General features: G+C 39.5%; 1 protein-coding gene and 1 long non-coding RNA gene across 3 annotated transcripts in view; both read left to right on the top strand.

The window, feature by feature from the left end:
- Positions 1–1618: 1618 nt before the first annotated feature.
- On the top strand, positions 1619–7651 carry LOC118383729 (uncharacterized). The gene is made up of 6 exons (XR_004825693.2): positions 1619–1861; positions 5698–5752; positions 6196–6236; positions 6315–6376; positions 6494–6550; positions 6679–7651. It is a non-coding gene; the product is annotated as an uncharacterized LOC118383729 (long non-coding RNA).
- Positions 7652–8856: 1205 nt separating this feature from the next.
- The window catches only part of LOC118376596 (diacylglycerol kinase theta-like), a 70672-nt gene continuing 62496 nt past the window's right edge, over positions 8857–17032 (top strand). The window contains exons 1-7 of one of the 2 annotated variants that reach the window (XM_052508925.1): positions 8857–10008; positions 10276–10503; positions 12025–12104; positions 12349–12448; positions 12755–12841; positions 13633–13763; positions 13877–14030. In XM_052508925.1, the coding sequence (XP_052364885.1) occupies positions 9978–10008; positions 10276–10503; positions 12025–12104; positions 12349–12448; positions 12755–12841; positions 13633–13763; positions 13877–14030 (811 nt within the window). In that variant the 5' untranslated portion in view covers positions 8857–9977. The remainder of the gene's footprint in view (positions 10009–10275; positions 10504–12024; positions 12105–12348; positions 12449–12754; positions 12842–13632; positions 13764–13876; positions 14031–17032) is intronic. The other variant, XR_004824064.2, reaches the window with a different exon arrangement.

The raw sequence follows: 17032 nt of genomic DNA, 5'->3' as shown, positions 1-17032 counted from the left end.
CATATCATTGGGCACTCTGTTCACCACTGCACTTCCACACAACGCCATACACGTCTGCAGTTGTGAGGCTGGTTGGACGTACTGCCAAATGCTCAAAAGATATATTGAAGGCAACAGATCTGGACATTGCTGCAGTCAGCATGCCAAATGTATGCTCCCCGGGGAAGCAGGTAGCGAAGTGGTTAGAGTGTTGGGCCAGTAACTGAAAGGTTGCTGGATCGAATCCCTGCGCTGACAAGGTAAAATTCTCTCTGAGCAAGGCAGATAACCCACTGTTCCCTGGGCGCTGAAGATTATGTTGATTATGGCAGCCCCCTGCACTTCTGATTCAGAGGGGTTGGGTAAAATGCGGAAGATGCATTCAGTTGAACAATTGACAAGGAATTCCCCTTTCAACTTGATCTGTGACAAAATGGCCAATTTTTTTGTGGCCCTTTTTTCCAGCAGAAGGTGCACCTACTTAATGATAAAAAAAAAAAGTAGGGTACAGAACAACACAAACCCATTGAGTGGGCACCGATGTCAATTCAACGTCTATTTCACGTTGGTTCAACAATTTCATTGAAATGACTGGAAAAAACGTTGATTCAACCAGTGTGTGCCCAGTGGGAAGAATTTGTAACTAGGGTGACCAAGTGTCCCAGATTGTGCGGGACAGTACCGCATTTTGGCACTTTGTTTTATTGACATCCTGCAACCAAACAATTACAGCATGTCCCGCATTTGATCAACACCAGTAATTTAGAGGAAAAGGTTGATTTTGGCCGTATTTCAGTCAGACATACCGAACTTTCTCTTGCAGTCAAGTTGTGCTTATGTAAAGATATATATATATATCGTAAGGATGTGGTACTGGTGATTTTAAACACTTCTCCAATCATTAATTGGATATGATATTCTGCACAGCGCAAGACAAGACTTAGCCAATGTCATAGGCCTATCATCAACCAATCACCTTTAATGGCTAAATTCCAGATACATTTGGAAAGGACTGAGACACAACCAAAACAAACAGCAAACACATCCAACAAATGTATAGAGTCACAACCTTGATGTAGTCATTGTGTGCTATGAATATGGTACCAAAGACTTCACTTTTTACTACTTTAATACATATATAAGTGAAACAACAAAAAATGTGTCACTGCCCCAATACTTTTGGAGCTCACTGTATATGCAGCTATTGGCTGCACACCGCAACCCTGGACCACGTGTGCTATACCACTGTACTATGAGTTTATCATGAAAATTATTAGCATATACAGGACAGAAGTCAGGGCCTATAATAACCTTAGTGATCGCTGTTTTACAGCCTCAGTGAAACGACCTGTCCTGATTTGTCATTAGACGCTTGCTAAAAAACGTTAATGAGCAAGCCTTCCTTCATGAACTGGCCTCTGTAAAATGGTATAGAGTGAGCTTGATCCCCTCTGTCGAAGATGCTTGGACCATATTTTTTAAATATTTTCAGTGGTATTGTTAACAAACACGCCCCCATAAAAAAGAGAATTAAAAACAGGTTCAGCCCCTGGTTCGACCGTGATCTTGCAGAGTTACTCCACTTCAATAATTGCATTTGGCGAAAGGCTTTGCACACGCGTACTTGGGCTGACTGGCTCTCGTTCAGGCAAATGCGAAATAAGTGCACTCAGGCTATCCGGAAGGACAAAGTTAGTTACTTTAAGGAGAAGTTCTCTCTCTGTGGGTCTATACATATCAAAGCTGCAGGCTAAGGTTAAATCTAGACGTGGTTTCCTCTATCGTAATCACTCCTCTTTCACCCCAGCTGCCAAACTAACCCTAACTCGGATGACCATGCTACCCATGCTAGATTACGGAGACATACTTTATAGATCGGCAGGTAAGGGTGCTCTCAAATGGCTAGATGTTTTTTACCATTCGGCCATCAGATTTGCTACCAGTTCTCCTTATATGACACATCACTGCGCTCTATACTCCTCTGTAAACTGGTCATCTCTGTATACCCGTCGCAAGACCCACTGATTGAAATATCTACTCCAGCCCTCATCCTCCACATACAACACCCGTTCTACCAGTCACATTCTGTTGAAGGTCCCCAAAGCACACACATCCCTGGGTTGCTCGTCTTTTCAGTTCGCTGCAGCTAGCGACTGGAACGAGCTGCAACAAACACTCAAACTGGACAGTTTTATCTCAATCTCTTCATTCAAAGACTCAATCATGGACACTCTTACTGACAATTGTGGATGCTTTGCGTGATGTATTGTTGTCTCTACTTCCTTACCCTTTGTGCTGTTTGTTGTCTGTACCCAATAATGTTTGTACCATATGTTGTGTTTGCTACCATGTTGTTGGCATGTTGTGTTGCTACCATGCTGTGTTGTCATGTGTTGCTGCCTTGCTATGTTGTTGTCTTATGTCTCTCTTTATGTAGTGTTGTGTTGTCTCTCTTGTCGTGATGTGTGTTTTGTCCTATATTTGTATTTTTTACATTTCTAATCCCAGCCCCATCCCCGCAGGAGGCATTTTACCTTTTGGTAGGTCGTCATTGTAAATAAGAATTTGTTCTTAACTGACTTGCCTAGTAAAATAAAGGTTAAAATAAATAAATAAATACAAATAATGCAATTCTTCAGAAAATGGGCGTGGCTTCATAACTTTTCAGATTTTAAGAAAATGGCAGAAAATATGCAGCCGAAGTCCGACGAGAGCGGATATAAATGAATTGTTTGAACTAATTATGACAATTGTTTAGAAAATGTTGAAAAATATAATAAAGTAATGCCTTTTCAAATAAGTTGCGTTACATGTTATTTTGGATGACAATTTGTTCGCTACGCTATCCTTATGAACCGCATAGCATTACAGAAGTATGTACTGGTATGTTAGCTAGTTACCTAAGATTAGTCGGCTACTAATACACTACTAGTCCAGTGTTCTTCTGAACGCTCTGAGAGCAAAATTCTCTGAATTTACTAATGGACAATCTGACAACGCTCTGGATTTAGGAATGTCCAGAGCGCACTCTGGCACTCCAGATTGAATTTACGAACACACCCGAAATCGTAAAAAGTTTAGCTAGCTACTATGCTAACCCTAGCAAGAGGTTGCATAGTAACAGCATCAACTTCCGGTAAGACAGGTGAAGATCTAGTGCGTTCAACTGAAACGATACCATTAGTTTACAGTATACTAAAATAAACTAATAGTATATAGTATGCAGTATATTAGTATGGGTTTTCGAACACAGCTCAGGTCTACCCTTGTGACTATTCAGCAAAACTCACATAAACCAGGTCTACCATTGTGCAAGAGACACTAAACAAACCTTTTGACATTAAATAAGTTATTACTCTAATTCAGTTTATGGGTCCATTATGACCAATTCCCCTTGTAATAACAACATGTTATGTTTTTCAGTCAAAATCACTGATTTAAACACATGTAAAGGCTAATGGATGATAGTAAAATCATCTGTAAAATAAGTATATATATACATTTATCCATAACCCAAATCAACTTCAATCTACTGAAAAAATAAATAATATGCTATGATTAAATATACTGTATATAATAGCAAATGTAACACTAAGATATTATAATATACTGTACCACAAGAATCCATGGATTCAATGTATTGAAAATGAGGGCACATACGTAAACTATACCCTTTAATAAAAATTATACACTGAACAAAATTATAAACACAACATGCAACAATTTCAAAGATTTGACTGAATTAAGGAAATCAGTGAAATAAATAAATTGGGCCCTAATCTATGGATTTCACATGACTAGGCAGGGGTGCAGCCATGGGTGGGCCTGGGAGGGCATAGGCCCACCCACTTGGCAGCCAGGCCCAGCCAATCGGAAATAGTTTTTTCCCCACAAATGGGCTTTATTACAGACAGAAATACTCCTCAGCACCCCCCTCAGACAATCCCATAGGTGAAGAATCCAGATGCGGAGGTCCTGGGCTGGAGTGCTTACACGTGGTCTGTGTGTTGTGAGGCAAGCTGGACGTACTGCCAAATTCTCTAAAACTACATTGGAGGCAGTTTATGCTAGAGAAATTAACATTAAATTCTCTGGCAATAGCTCTGGTGGACATTCCTGCAGTCAGCATGCCAATTGCACACTCCCTCAAAACTTGAGACATCTGTGGCATTGTGTAAACTGCACATTTTACAGTGGCCTTTCATTGTCCCCAGCACAAGGTGTACCTGTAATGATTATGCTGTTTAATTATCTTCTTGATATGCCAAGCCTGTCAGGTGGATGGATTATTTTGGCAAAGGAGAAATGCTCACTAACAGGGATATAAACACATTTGTGGACAAAAAAGCTTTTTGTGCATATGGAACATTTCTGGGATTATTTTTGTTCAGCTCATGAAACATGGGACCAGAACTTTACACGTTGCTTTATATTTTTGTTCAGTGTATTTACAAATCAAATATTTTTAAATTTCAACAATGTATTTTATTTTTAAGCTGTTGAATATAGACTTCTGGTGCCAAATTCATCTGTGAAAGTACACTTTGGAGATTTATGCTTGTGGTCTTGTGACCATTTTGAGAAATCATATGAAACTTCTCTGAATCATACTTGACACCGTAATAAGGCATAATATATAACACATTTGTTGATAAATACAACTTTAGCTTCTATAGTGCCTGTAAAGTACAAAAGTGTTTTTTCTTCAGTATTGTGACTGATGGGATTAAATGGGTTAATATCACAGATTTTCTTAACCCAAGTTATTGAACAACTTGAACAACTTTTTATATTGAAGTAGTGCCTTTGACCGCCTACACATCCACAGTTCTGCGCGAGACGATGAGAAGCCCCCGACTGCAGTGTGCAGTTCGGGGCGGCTCAATGTGGGCGGAGTCAAACGTCGGGCCCGGGCTCAATGTGGGCGTCGAAGGTATCAACATCAACGAAAGCAAATCTTAATCGAACCTAACCGACATGGACAAAAGTATAAACCATGGAAATAAGTGAGAATGTCATTATGCATAATCTACTTTGTAATATTCATGTTATACCAGTGCAGTGGTATATTTTTATATGACCAACTACCGCACCAATGTTAGCATATCGTTAATTATCATCCATTTGCGTGTGAGCTAGCGAATTGCTTACATTGAGGGAATCTTATTTGGACAAATTTGCCTACTTGAGCAGTAAACCTAGGTTTACATGTACAGTTATGTAATCGATTAGATCGTTGATTTTCTGTGTTTTTTCAATGTATGCCTTGTTGTGTTTGGCTGCCTCTAAATGTGTATCATTGATGCCATTCCCTTAGTTACACATAGCGAGTCTACACAGCCTACACATAGTATATACAATTATGAAATCACCTGGTCACAACATACATGGCAAGTCAAGAAAAGCAATTGTAACTTGTCCACACTGCAAACTGAAGATAAATAAGAAAAACTTCAAAACACATTTATGAAGAAAGCATACACATTGCTTTGAAACAGTGTCCAAGGAAATATTTTTGTCATGTGAGTGCATTGATGTGAGGAAATGGTGTGTTTGCAGTCGAAAATACATTTTCTGGTCCAGCAAAACCCATACATGTTGTGAAAAATATTTGGGCTAATTCAGTTCCAACTGTGTTCAAAACTGTTATGCATGCTGGAGTATAAAAAGCTGTTGAATTGCACTTTTTCTTTACTTTGACACACACTGTGTTCACAGTGCTCGGATCTTGTCCCCTGGACCTTGGAGGACTTTTGGTGTGGATGATGTTCAGGTTAGATATTCCTTGAAATGATTCCACTGCACTGTACCATTTGATTGTCATTCCTTTATTGAAAAGTGTACCGTGTTCACACCACAGGATCTATCTACCAAAGGATCTACCAAAGATGCTATTCAGTATATTATATTAGTCCTATTTTCTGTTATAACATTGAAAAGTTATTATTTCTATGCTTGCAGCATGCATAGCACACTGTTGTTATTGCTCATACTTTTTCTTGTTTATTATTCTTGACACTTTTTGGTACCTATTTGCTACAGTTTTTACACTACATACACAATGCATACATCAAACTCCTGCAGAGCTGGATGCTGATGTGACATGCTGTGACTTCTTGGTGGGGGGGGGTATTATTTACTATTATCATCATTATTGTTGTTATTGTTGTTGTCATAACTATCAAACTTAACAACCTACTCTTTCTTAACTTACAGTACGTTCTGTACATTGCAATGGAAGCAGTGATTTCACTGAGGTATGTATAAATTCTCATCACTAGTGGATAAAATGTTTTTTGGGATCCCCATCCAATTGTGTGATTTCTTTTTCAAAGGAAAACATGCAGCAAATTAGGCGATGGTGGTGCCTAGTTCTCCTGCAGAACTTTCTCATGCTGTAAGTCTTAAACATTATGAAGACATTTCCTTTGCATCCTTAAAATCACTTATTTAACTGTAGCCAGAACGACCTGAATATATTATCATATTGAATGTATGTCATTCATTCACTAAGGTCTGAATAAGAGAGGTCGAAAGATCTTAAAAGGCGGTGAAAACAAACACACGACAGGTAGGTGTCATAAGATGAGTGGTATAGTCTTAAACCAATGTTTAAAGACTTAACCCCCCCTCATATGATGAGTGGTACAGTCTTACACCAATGTTTAAAGACTTAACCCCCCCTCCAATATATTTCAGGATGATGTAGAAGACGTTGCTGTCCCTTTTTTTTTCCTGGAGAGAAGTAGCCTCTTTGCTGCCCTTCTTGACACCAGGCCATCCTCCAAAAGTCTTCGCCTCACTGTGCATGCAGATGCACTCACACCTGCCTGCTGCCATTCCAGAGCAAGCTCTGTACTGGTGGTGCCCCGATTCCGTAGCTGAATCAACTTTAGGAGACGGTCCTGGCGCTTGCTGGACTTTCTTGGGCGCCCTGAAGCCTTCACAACAATTGAACCGCTCTCCTTGAAGTTCTTGATGATCCGATAAATGGCTGATTTAGGTGCAATCTTACTGGCAAAAATATCCTTGCCTGTGAAGCCCTTTTTGTGCAAAGCAATGATAACGGCACGTGTTTCCTTCCAGGTAACCATGGTTGACAGAGGAAGAACAATGATTCCAAGCACCACCCTCCTTTTAAAGCTTCCAGTCTGTTATTTGAACTCAATTAGCATAACAGAGTGATCTCCAGCCTTGTCCTCATCAACACTCACACCTGTGTTAACGAGAGAAACACTGATATAATGTCAGCTGGTCCTTTTTATGGCAGGGCTGAAATGCAGTGGAAATTGTTTTTGGGGATTCAGTTCATTTGAATGGCAAAGAGGGACTTTGCAATTCATCTGATCACTCTTCATAACATTCTGGAGTATATGCAAATTGCCATCATTCAAACTGAGGCAACAGACTTTGTGAAAATTAATATTTGTGTCATTCTCAACTTTTGGCCACGACTGTATATATATGCGCTCAATGAAACAATATAATTACAACGTAACATTTATCAGCACAATTTTAACAGTACACGACATACATAACAAGTCTGTTCACTGCAACAATATCAGTAGCTTGTCTCAAATATAGCATGAAGCAAAAATTGTTACAACACATCTGCTGGTACTTTATATAATATTTCTTACGATCTTCAAAAATGAAATATGTTTGTATTCAACATGTGTCTTGTGCAAACGTGTGTTTGTAATCAGTGTGTGACTATCACCTCAGATGGACAAAAAAAAAGGTGGGTGGGGTCAAATGTGGGCGGAGTCAAATTGAGCCCGGCCCCAAATTGCACACTGCAGCCAGGGGTACTTTTTAAATATATTTTTTGTATTTTAATCCTTTTTTTGCATATATATATTTTTTTTAAACATTTTTATTTATTTACATTTTTACAAAAAATATATATTATTATTATTATAAAATATATGTATATATCAACAAACAAGAGGAATAGTCACATGCAAACAAGCATACATACAAACTATTTACATTGCCAGGAATCCTAAACAAACAAGTTTTAATTGACTTTTCATTTTTCATTTTAGTTAAAGTAGTACCATATTGTTTAAATTAATTTATAAAGTGAAAAAAGTTAGGTTTTGAATTCGACCATTTGTATTTGTGAATATGAAATTTACCTAGTATTATTAGCAGTTTAATTAAATATACTACATCTTTATTTATGTAAGAATTTCTGACATAAATAATTAGATCAAAACCATTAAATAGTACAACCAGTCCTATTTTTTTGTAAAAAAATTCTGTATGTCAATCCAAAAAAATCTACTATAAATACAGGCAAAAAACAAATGCATTGTGGTCTCCTCCATTCCACAGAATCACATGTATCGTCAATATTCAGCTTAAATCTTTCCAAAACATGTTTCACAGTATAAATTCTATGTAACATTTTAAATGAAACTTCCTTTGCCTTGTTATTGATACAATATTTGTTAGCAATTTTCCATGCTCCCCCCATTGTATATCACCATAGATATTTGACCAAAATAATCTTGCTGAGGGAATTGTAGTATCACAAACAATATTCCTAATTTGTTTATTACTACATTTATCTTTGATGTTAATATTGTCAATTAATATATTTTCATGTAAATCTATGTTACTTACATCAACCACTGAGGAATTTAAAAGAGATACAACCCCCCGCCCCCTGGAATCGCAAAAACAATTACATATTCTTTCGGGGTGAATGGAATTTTAAAATCATCAAGAAATTCCCCATATGAGAGTAGATATCCATCCTCATTCAGTAACTGACCAACCAAAATAATTTTATTCTCAAACCAGTTATGAAAATATATATATATATATTTAAATTGTATCTTTGTTGTTCCAAATAAAGAATCTGTGAGGGGAAATTGTGTTTATACGCTAACATCCAAGCTAAAATTGCCTGCTTGTGGAATCTAGCCAATTTTACTGGGATTTTATCAACATCAAAATTACATCGAAGCAAAAAATTCTAAACCACCAACAGAGTCAAATAAATACTTAGGGAAGACATTCCAAATACTGTTCTGGTTCTTCATATCCAATTTATTTAAAAAGTATTATTTAGAGTATTGAAATCTAAAACCTCAAGACCTCCATGTTCTTGGGTATTAGTGAGAATATATTTCCGTAGATAGTGAGGCTTGTTCCTCCAAATCAAATTATAAAGAATCTTATCCAAGTCCTTTACAATTTTAGGGGATAATTCAAGTGATAACGAGACATAAACCGATCTGGATAACCCTTCAGCTTTGGACATTAAAACCAGACCATGTAACGAAATATCTCTCAGCAACCAGAGGTTAAATTTCTTCTTTGTTTTCTCAATAATGGGGTCAAAGTTTAATTCACTCCTTTGTTTTTCATCCTTGCATATAACAATTCCAACAGAAGTAAACTTAATCTTTCATTTGGATACCATATACTTCCCGTAAAACACAATCCTTGAGTGGAAATAAGACTGACTTATTGATATACATTTTCAAACCTGAAACGAAGGAAAAGTCTTCAATACAGGAAACTGCTATAGAAACCTCATTCCTGTCTTTCAAGAATATGGCGGTATTATCACCCAGTTGACATAGTTTAAATTCATTGCAGTCAGGGGTACTTGGAGACGACAGTTAACCCGATGACGTTTTTCTGCGTCTGAGTTTAGCTAGCCAACGTCGCCTACAAACGTTATCGGGGATTTCTATTAGAGAAGCAGTTTCTGCTTATCTTCATACTGTGCTGTCTTTGTTCATATTATCTGACGATAGTCACTCACTTTTTTTGCCTGGACGCGGAGGGCGGATGTAAACGACTACACAGAGCTATGAAAACTGCGGGCGTAAAAATGAGCTAATTAGTTTAGCGGGCGTACAAAATGGCTAATTAGTCAGCTTGACACGTACGTTTTGATGGATTTTCGTTGAACTTGCTTTCTTCCTTGCGAGCAAATGTAGCCTGCTAGCTAACGTTAGTTAGTAAGCTTATTTTTAATGTTTCCAGGTGACGAGCGACACGACTCAGGTGAAGTGTATTGTTTTGAATTAACCGTCGTTCTGGATCATTCAAGACTTATTTTTATAAAATATTTTGCAATGCAGCTAACTGCCACGTTATTGTTGTTAGCTTGCTCGCTAACGTCATGCCCGCTATGGCTTCAGCAGCTGGCGCATCTGGTTCCAAGGTGTAATGAATGACACAGCCGCGGGGGATAACGCGTTGCTTGGAGCTCGCTCGTTTACCAGCGGAAACATATTTGAACTAACTATGTTTTCATTGTGTGATGCACAGATACGATGGCAGACAGCGCTGGAGCTAAGAATGATAATTCCAAAATGGAAAGTCCACCTGTTAGCCCCTTGTCCGGGAGGGAAAAGCCTCCAGAGTCCCCTGGCTCTCGCTCAAGGTACCAGGTCAGCGCACCCGGACACAGTTTTAGGAAAGTGACTCTCACCAAGCCAACGTTCTGCCACAACTGCAGTGATTTCATATGGGGTCTTAACGGATTCGTTTGTGAAGGTAGGCTGGTTTACATGAGAACGTGACGGTTGTTTTTGTATCTTAACTTGGCCAGACTGAGTTGAAATCACTCAACTGAAATGTGAAATGTATTTGACATTGGGGAATTCACTTTGAATTGTTGAATGGATGCACAAACTTAATCATTATGAGCTTAAATAAGAGCTTATATGTTCTCAACTTTTCTAGATATTGTCATCGTGTACAGTATGTTCATAGAGCAGTACTCAGGGTGATGGCATGCTTGTGTGTGTGTGCGATAGGAGAAGCTGTGTGTGTGGGAGAAAATGTGCCTTGGTTCTGTGTCCAATGAGTTTGTTTGTATGTGGAAAATCACTGGCTTTTAGGGCTATGCCAATATCAAGCACAGACTGACATTGTGATTCTACTAATTAATGTGAATTGAGTAAATTCCCTCTTCCTACATGATTTATCCATCATGGTTGACATCAGAAAATATTGCTCCCTTGAAAAAGATTGAAAACGTGAATAGAACATGTAGTATGCAAAGCTACCCCTCGCCTAGCACTAAAGCATATAGGAGCAGCACTGCACAACACAACAGAAGATGATAGATAACACAGTGTTAACCATGCAGAGTGGAGAGTGGAGAGGGGAGATGCAAAGCCTCTGTTGCGCAATCAGCTGCAGATATACTTTAACTGGTCGGCATGGCAAAAGGGACCTGGATGCTGGAGAGTAGAGGCAGAGCATCTGTAAAAGCATACCATCCTAGACACAGCATAAAACATGTATAATGGTGCTATATTTTAGACTAATGTGCCTACTTAAATGCAGTAACGGTCTATTTGTTAATGTGTCAAATTCTAGCAAAACTATGCTGGACTAGTTAGTACCTGAAGCGTATACTGGATGTCGCCTCCATGAAATTGGATGCTTCTCATGAACTCTTGTTGTTAGACAGGTTGCCTTATTCGAGGGCAATGGATGCACAAGGACTAAAGCCTCCCTAGCCAGCTTGAGGTCGACTGCTCCTTTGTCACAAACCTCTGCTCTATATAATGCACTATGACTGAGTTTGAAGATACGTGGATTTATTAGGCTACTGTGAATGCTTAGCAAATACCATAATGCATTATTGGGTGAAGGCATTACTAATGCATTTATAATGCATTAGCCTATAGAAAGGCAATGTTTCCCTTTAGGATTTATTTCAGCAGGGGTGGTAAAGGACATTCTATTCCAAAATATATAAACATTTAATTATGTTCTCTTCCTTTGAAACTCATCTGAAAATTGAGGACAATTTGATATCTTGATCTCAATGACATCACCTGCCAATCATATATTAACAAAACAACAATTTTTTAGCTAGCATAAAGTTACTGTATCTTAGCTAGCGGTGCACGGCTGCTAAAATAATATAGGGGAACACTGAAAGGTGGTTCATAGACTATGTTACAACAAAATCTAATTATAAAGAATATGAATGGGATAGCCTAGTTAATGATGCGCCTCGACTGACTGACTCTGTTATTTGGTGTCTCCTCCCACCGCTAGTGTGTAACTTTATGTGCCATGAAAAGTGCCTGAAGATGGTGAGGACTGTGTGTTCATGCATGGCCCCAACACAGGTGCGGGTGAGTGACACTTACACCATAAGGTTACACTGCTCTGTTACTGCCTGTGATCTGATGGATGACTGCATGCTCCTGTTGAGTGCATGCTCCTGTTGAGTGCATGCTCCTGTTGAGTGCATGCTCCTGTTGAGTGCATGCTCCTGTTGAGTGCATGCTCCTGTTGAGTGCATGCTCCTGTTGAGTGCATGCTCCTGTGTCATGGTCTTTTTGGTCATATTCCTTTTTCTGTCCATTTGAACTCCAGGTCCCTGTCGCCCATTGCTTTGGTCCAGCAGGGCAGAAAAAGAGATTCTGCTGTGTGTGTCGAAAGCATCTGGAGGGAAACACTGCCGTTCGTTGTGAAGGTTGGTTTTTAAGAGCTTTCACAACATACAATGTACAACTTATGGCCAAGGTTTTGCAGGTTCAGTTTTGTAGTAGTGTACAGATCATGATGTAACAAATGAGTGAAATGTAGCAAGCTAAACCTCAGCATATGTGTAGATAGGCTACATGACAAAGTAAATGCACAAGTTTACACACATAAAGTACATTCTATGTATATTCAAATTGTATTTCAACTTCCTTGTGGGAAGTCTGATTGGGAGCCAGTCCATCAGTGGTAGTAGTGACTTTTACAGAAGTAACGTAACCATTGGTTCTGCTTTCAGTTTGTGAGCTACATGCCCACTATGACTGTGCTACGTTCAGTTGTGGCGACTGCCGTCTCTGTCACCAGGATGGGAGTCAGGACTTTGTAAGTATCACAAGCCTTCTAAAAGGTGCATTCTGTTCACAATGTTAATGTAATTCCCCCAGTGGCATGTTAAGATACTATAAACTCATTAGGCAAAGAAGCAAAGCAAAAGACAGGTGCACCTTTGAGTTAAAATGAAAGTCCAATGCAGCCATTCTTATCTCAATATCAAATAATTTCTGGGTAACAATTAAATGCCCTACTGTGATTGTTTTCAATTACAATGGTCGAAAAGAAGCAAAGAGACATTTCTGAAACAATATTTTTGCTAGGACTGTCTAGGAGTGGGCTGAGTGGGGAGGGGAAAGCTGAAAACTAGCTGAAAGAGAGGTTTGGAACTCTCTTTCTTATTGGTCTAATAACTAATTTACTGCCTATTGATGTCACCAGGTAGGCCAAAATTCCATCCCCCCTAAACAGGCTGAAATTTCAGGCAGTATTTCGCAGTATCATTCCAACCTCCGTAGTGTGAAAAATATATATAAATCACAGGAACATCACATTTATCACCTGCCACTGTCAAGAGAGGAATCCTCCATAGGAGAGTTCCATAGAGAGGCCTCGAGGGCCTGATTCTGAGAAATCACACTGGAACGACCTGAGAGAAATTACAGCTGTGCTGAGCTGAGCAATACCAAATATTTTTGGTCCTTTTAGGTTGACATAAAAGCACATCCAACAGGATAATGAGTTTCTTCCTATGTTTTGACTGGTCTACTTTTTGCTTATTGTAACATATCTGTCGGTTGTCTTTAAAAAAAAATATATATTTATATTTTTTAATCCTCTTGGCCAAGGATACGTTCCCCCACCACTGGCGGGAGGGGAACATTCCTTCAGGTGCACGCTGTGAGGTCTGCCGGTGCACCTGTAGCTCCTCAGACGTCCTGGCGGGGATGCGGTGTCAGTGGTGTGGTATTACGGTAAGACTCAAAACGAAAATAAAAGTACCGCCACAAAAAACTACTGTAGCTAATAATGCCAGACAGCATGTTGCATGTGCTTGTTTTAACAGTGTTTGTGTCATACTTTGCAGACACACGCTGCCTGTTATCTCATTGTGCCGCCAGAGTGCGGTCTGGGACGGCTACGCAACATGCTTCTTCACCCTGCTTGTGTGAGAATATGCTCGAGGAACTTTAGCAAGATGCACTGCTACCGCATCTCTGAGAGCTACCAGAATGAGCTGGGTAAGCTTGTGGTCCCCAACATCCATGGGGCGGCAGGGTAGCCTAATGGTTAGAGTGTTGGACTAGTAACTGGAAGGTTGCAAGTTCAAATCCCTGAGCTGACAAGGTACAAATCTGTCGTTCTGCCCCTGAACAGGCCGTCATTGAAAATAAGAATTTGTTCTTAACTGACATGCCTAGTTAAATAAAGGTCAAATAAATCCATTACCCCTCCCTTCCCCCTACCCAAAGTCACATCCTCTCAGCAACTGTTTCACTCACAAAATTGTACATGCAAAGGAATATTAAATTGGACAAAAAATATACATAATGGAAAGACTGAACAAAAATATAACCGCAACATTTAAACAGTTGGTCCCATGTTTCATGAGCTGAAATAAAAGATCCAACAAATGTTCCATACGCACAACAATTTGTACAATTTACATCATTGTTGGTGAGCATTTCTCCTTTAACAAGATAATCAATCCACAGGTGTGGCATATCAAGAAGCTGATTAAAAAGCATGATCATTACACATAAAAGGCCATTCAAAAATGTATAGTTTTGTCAAACAACACAATGTCACAGATGTTTTGAAAGAGTGCAACGGCATGCTGACTGCAGGAATGTCCACCAGAGCTCTTGCCAGAAACGCTGGAGAAGTGTGCTCTTCACGGATGAATCCCCGGTATGGCGTTGTGTGGACAAGTCGTTTTCTGATGTCGACGTTGTGAACAGAATGTCCCATGCAGTTGTGGTTTGGGCAGGCATAAGCTATGGACAACGAACACAATGCAGTTTTATCGATTACAATTTGAATGCACAGAGACACCGTGACGAGATCCTGAGGCCCATTGTCGTGCCATTCATCCGCCGCAATCACCTCATGTTTCAGCATGATAATGCACGGCCCCATGTCGCAAGAATCTGTACACAAGTCCTGGAAGCTGAAACTTTCTCAGTTCTTCCATGGCCTGCATGCTCACCAGACATGTCACCCATTGAGCATGTTTGGGATGCTCTGGGTCGACTTGTGCGACAGCATTTTCCAGTTCCCGCCAATATCCTGCAACTTCGCACAGCCACCGAAGAGGAGTGGGACAACATTCCAAAGGCCACAATCAACAGCCTGATCAACTCTATACAAAGGAGATGTGTCACGCTGCATGAGGCAAATCATGTTCACACCAGATACTGACTTGTTTTCTGATCCACTAAGGAGATGTGTCATGCTGCATGAGGCAAATGATGTTCACACCAGATACTGACTTGTTTTTTGATCCACTCACCAACACTTTTTTTTTTAAGGTACAGTTGAAGTCAGAAGTTTACATACACTTAGGATGGAGTCATTAAAACTCATTCTTCAACCACTCCACAAGTTTCTTGTTGACAAACTATAGTTTTGGCAAGTCAGTTAGGACATCTACTTTGTGCATGACACAAGTCATATTTCCAACAGTTGTTTACAGACAGATTATTTCACTTATTCACTGTATCACAATTCCAGCGGGTCAGAAGTTTACATACACTAAGTTGACTGTGCCTTTAAACAGCTTGGAAAATTCCAGAAAATGATGTCATGGCTTTAGAAGCTTCTGGTAGGCTAATTGACATCATTTGAGTCAATTGAAGGTGTGTACCTGTGGATGTATATCAAGGCCTGCCTTCAAACTCAGTGCCTCTTTGCTTGACATCATGGGAAAATCAAAAGAAATCAGCCAAGACCTCCAATTATTGTAGACCTCCACAACTCTGGTTCATCCTTGTGAGTAATTTTCAAACGCCTGAAGGTACCACATTCATCTGTACAAACAATAGTACGCAAGTATAAACACCATGGGACCATGCAGCCGTCATACCGCTCAGGAAGGAGACTCATTCTGTCTCCTAGAGATGAACATACTTTGGTGCGAAATGTGTAAATCAATTCCAGAACAACAGCAAAGGACCTTGTGAAGAAGCTGGAGAAAACCGGTACAAAAGTATCCATATCCACAGTAAAACAAGTCCTATATCGACAACCTGAAAGGCCACTCTGCAAGGAAGAAGCCACTGCTCCAAAACTGCCATAAAAAAAGCCAGACTGCGATTTGCAACTGCACATGGGGACAAAGATCGTACTTTTTGGAGAAATGTCCTTTGGTCTGATGAAACAAATATAGAACTGTTTGGTCATAATGACCATTGTTATGTTTGGAGGAAAAAGGGGGAGGCTTGCAAGCTAAAGAACACCATCTCAAGACATCAGTCAGGAAGTTAAAGCTTGGTCGCAAATGGGTCTTCCAAATGGACAATGACCCAAAGCAAAGTTGTGGCAAAATGGCTTAAAGACAACAAAGTCAAGGTATTGGAGTGGCAATCACAAAGCCCTGACTTCAATCCCATAGAAAATTTGTGGGCAGAACTGAAAAAGTGTGTGCGAGCAAGGAGGCCTACAAACCTGACTCAGTTACACCAGCTCTGTCCGGAGGAATGGGCCAAAATTCACCCAACTTATTGTCGGAAGCTTGCGGAAGGCTACCTTAAACGTTTGACCCAAGTTAAACAATTTTAAGGCAATGCTACCAAATACTAATTGAGTGTATGTACATTTCTGACCCACTGGGAATGTGATGAAAGAAATAAAAGCTGAATTAAATCATTGTCTGTATTCCCAGTCATGTGAAATCCATAGATTAGGGCATAATGAACTTATTTAAATTGACTGATTTCCTTTTTGAACTATAAGTCAGTAATATCTTTGAAATTGTTGAATTCTGTATTTATAATTTAGTTCAGTGTAAATCAAGATAATGAGTTTCCATTATGGTAATGTAAGACAGGCCTAATTCATTCACTGCTAACTCCACACAGTCAAATTTGCACTCCCTTTGTAAGCATTCGTACTTGGGCACCTAGGCTGCCTGGAATGAGAGGTGCTTGGAGCAAGTGTCAACATGTTGTTGGTCACTTGTTCTACGTCAGACAAGATGAGTCACAAGCCATTTGTCAAACAAGATGAGCAATGGTGAAATTGT

Source organism: Oncorhynchus keta, chromosome 4 (genome assembly GCF_023373465.1).
Source record: "Oncorhynchus keta strain PuntledgeMale-10-30-2019 chromosome 4, Oket_V2, whole genome shotgun sequence".
Taxonomy (NCBI): Eukaryota; Metazoa; Chordata; class Actinopteri; order Salmoniformes; family Salmonidae; genus Oncorhynchus; species Oncorhynchus keta.
The sequence above is the reverse complement of the archived record's forward strand: the minus strand, read 5'-3'. Positions and strand labels throughout refer to the sequence as shown.